The sequence below is a fragment of the Terrapene carolina genome, unplaced genomic scaffold (assembly GCF_002925995.2).
Source record: "Terrapene carolina triunguis isolate 2854851 unplaced genomic scaffold, T_m_triunguis-2.0 Scaffold32856, whole genome shotgun sequence".
In the NCBI taxonomy this organism is placed as follows: domain Eukaryota; kingdom Metazoa; phylum Chordata; order Testudines; family Emydidae; genus Terrapene; species Terrapene triunguis.
This window is the reverse complement of record NW_020697207.1, coordinates 1,321-3,379: the sequence shown is the minus strand read 5'-3', so window position 1 is coordinate 3,379 and position 2,059 is coordinate 1,321. Positions and strand designations below refer to the sequence as shown.

Below are 2,059 nucleotides of genomic sequence, written 5' to 3'. Positions count from 1 at the left end.
CCAATTTACATTCATGTGATAACTCACCACTCCTAGTTAATAGAAGTGATGAGTGCTGTGCATTGTTGGCACTCACATCATGATATATTGCTGCAGGGAATCAGGGTCACTCCCATTGTCACTGTAATCTCCACCACTGTCTTTGACCTTCCCTCTACAGCCATCACACAATGAACTGAGAAAGAAAATGTCCAACCGAACCATTGTGACCAAATTCCTTCTCCTGGGATTCTCTGATGTTCATGAGCTGCAGATTTTGCACTTTGTGGTGTTCCGGGTGATTTACCTGGCAGGCCTGATGGGAAATCTTCTCATCATCACAGCCATAGCCCTTGACCACCATATTCACACCCCCATATACTTCTTCCTGTTGAACCTGTCCATCCTAGATCTTGGCTCCATCTCCGTCACCATCCCCAAATCCATGGCCAATTCCCTCATGAACACCAGGGTGATTTCTTATCCTGGATGTGTCACCCAAGTCTTTCTCTTTTTAGTCTTCACTGCAACTGATCTTGCCTTACTCACCATCATGGAATACGACCGATATGTCACCATCTGCCAACCACTGCACTATGAGAGAATGGTGAATAGGAGAGCGTGTGTTCAAATGGCAGCCAGTGCCTGGATTACTACTATTGTCTACTCTGCCCTGCACCCTGGGAGCACCTTCAGGTTACCCTTCTGCCAGTCCAATGTCATCAACCAGTCCTTCTGTGAAATCCCCCAGTTACTCAAACTCGCCTGCTCTGACTCAGACCTCAGTGAAGTTGGGGCTATTGCCTTAGGTGCATTTTTAGGTTTAAACCGCTTTGTTTTTATAATTATGTCTTATGTTCAGATCTTCAAAACCATGCTAAGAATCCCCTCTGAGCAGGGCTGGTATAAAGCCTTCTCCACCTGCCTCCCTCACCTCACTATGGTCTTGTTGTTAGTTTGCACGGCATCCTTTGCCTACTTGAAACCCACCTCCAGCTCAGCATCAGGTCTGGATCTCGTGGTGGGTGTTCTCTATTCCCTGGTACCTCCAGTGATGAATCCGATCATCTACAGCATGAGGAACAAGGAGATCAAAGCTGCATTGAAGAAACTGATTGTGTGGAGGTTATTCACCAAGAGTTAAAATGTCCCTCATTGCACCTTGACTGTGATTTCATTCTGAGTTTCTTTGTAGATATAATCAACTGATGACAAAATTGTCTCTTTGAGAACATAGGGTGCAATCTGTTTATGAAATCATAAAATGTGGACTAGCTCCACTGAAGTTAAATTAGTTAGTACAAGATTACACCAGTGTACATAAGATCAGAATCTAAATATCTTTCCATACATCTATATAGACACCTATATATTTGTCTTAGGGATTTATAGGGCTACTGTCACCGCACTATCTGAGCATGTTGCACACAATATCAACAGCCATATCTAAGTCACAGGTGGACTTCAAGAAGTCTGTGGCTCTTCTCTTTTTTTGGGATAAAAATTGTGATGGGGTATGAGAGGCTTGGCTTGTGTGTTTGCTTGTTTCTTTTTCATTTTGTTTAATTTTGTTGAGTCATTCATTGACTTGTTTCTTTGTTCCAGGTGGCTTTGGAGGGGGGAGGGTAGGAGTTTTGGAGGGTGGAGTATGTTTGACTAAATGGTGGTATCCATTTAATTTGCCATCTATTCAAGGTGTAAAAGTCATAATCTCTTTGATGGGGTTTTCTGAGACACTTGAAGTTTTGCTTTCCCCATTGATGAAGAATTGAAAAAAAGTTTCTGCAGATGCCTTCTATGATAAGATATCTGGCTCTGTGGATGAGTGGAAAGCAGTGGATGTGTTATTCCTTGACTTTAGCAAAGCTTTTGATACAGTCTCCCACAGTATTCTTGCCAGCAAGTTAAAGAAGTATGGGCCGGATGAATGGACTATAAGGTGGATAGAAAGCTGGCTAGATCGTCGGACTCAACAGGTAGTGATCAATGGCTCCATGTCTAGTTGGCAGCTAGTAGCAAGTGGAGTGCCGCAAGGGTCTATCCTAGGGCTGGTTTTGTTCAATATCTTCATTAATGATCT

At 43.2% G+C, this 2,059-nt stretch overlaps 1 protein-coding gene across 1 annotated transcript; it reads left to right on the top strand.

Annotated features, from left to right (window-relative positions):
* Positions 1 to 187: 187 nt before the first annotated feature.
* Positions 188 to 1,123, top strand: LOC113409362 (olfactory receptor 14A16-like). Its single transcript, XM_026663173.1, has one exon. The coding sequence runs from the start codon at positions 188 to 190 to the stop codon at positions 1,121 to 1,123; it is 936 nt and encodes a 311-aa protein (XP_026518958.1).
* The last annotated feature ends 936 nt before the right edge of the window (positions 1,124 to 2,059 follow it).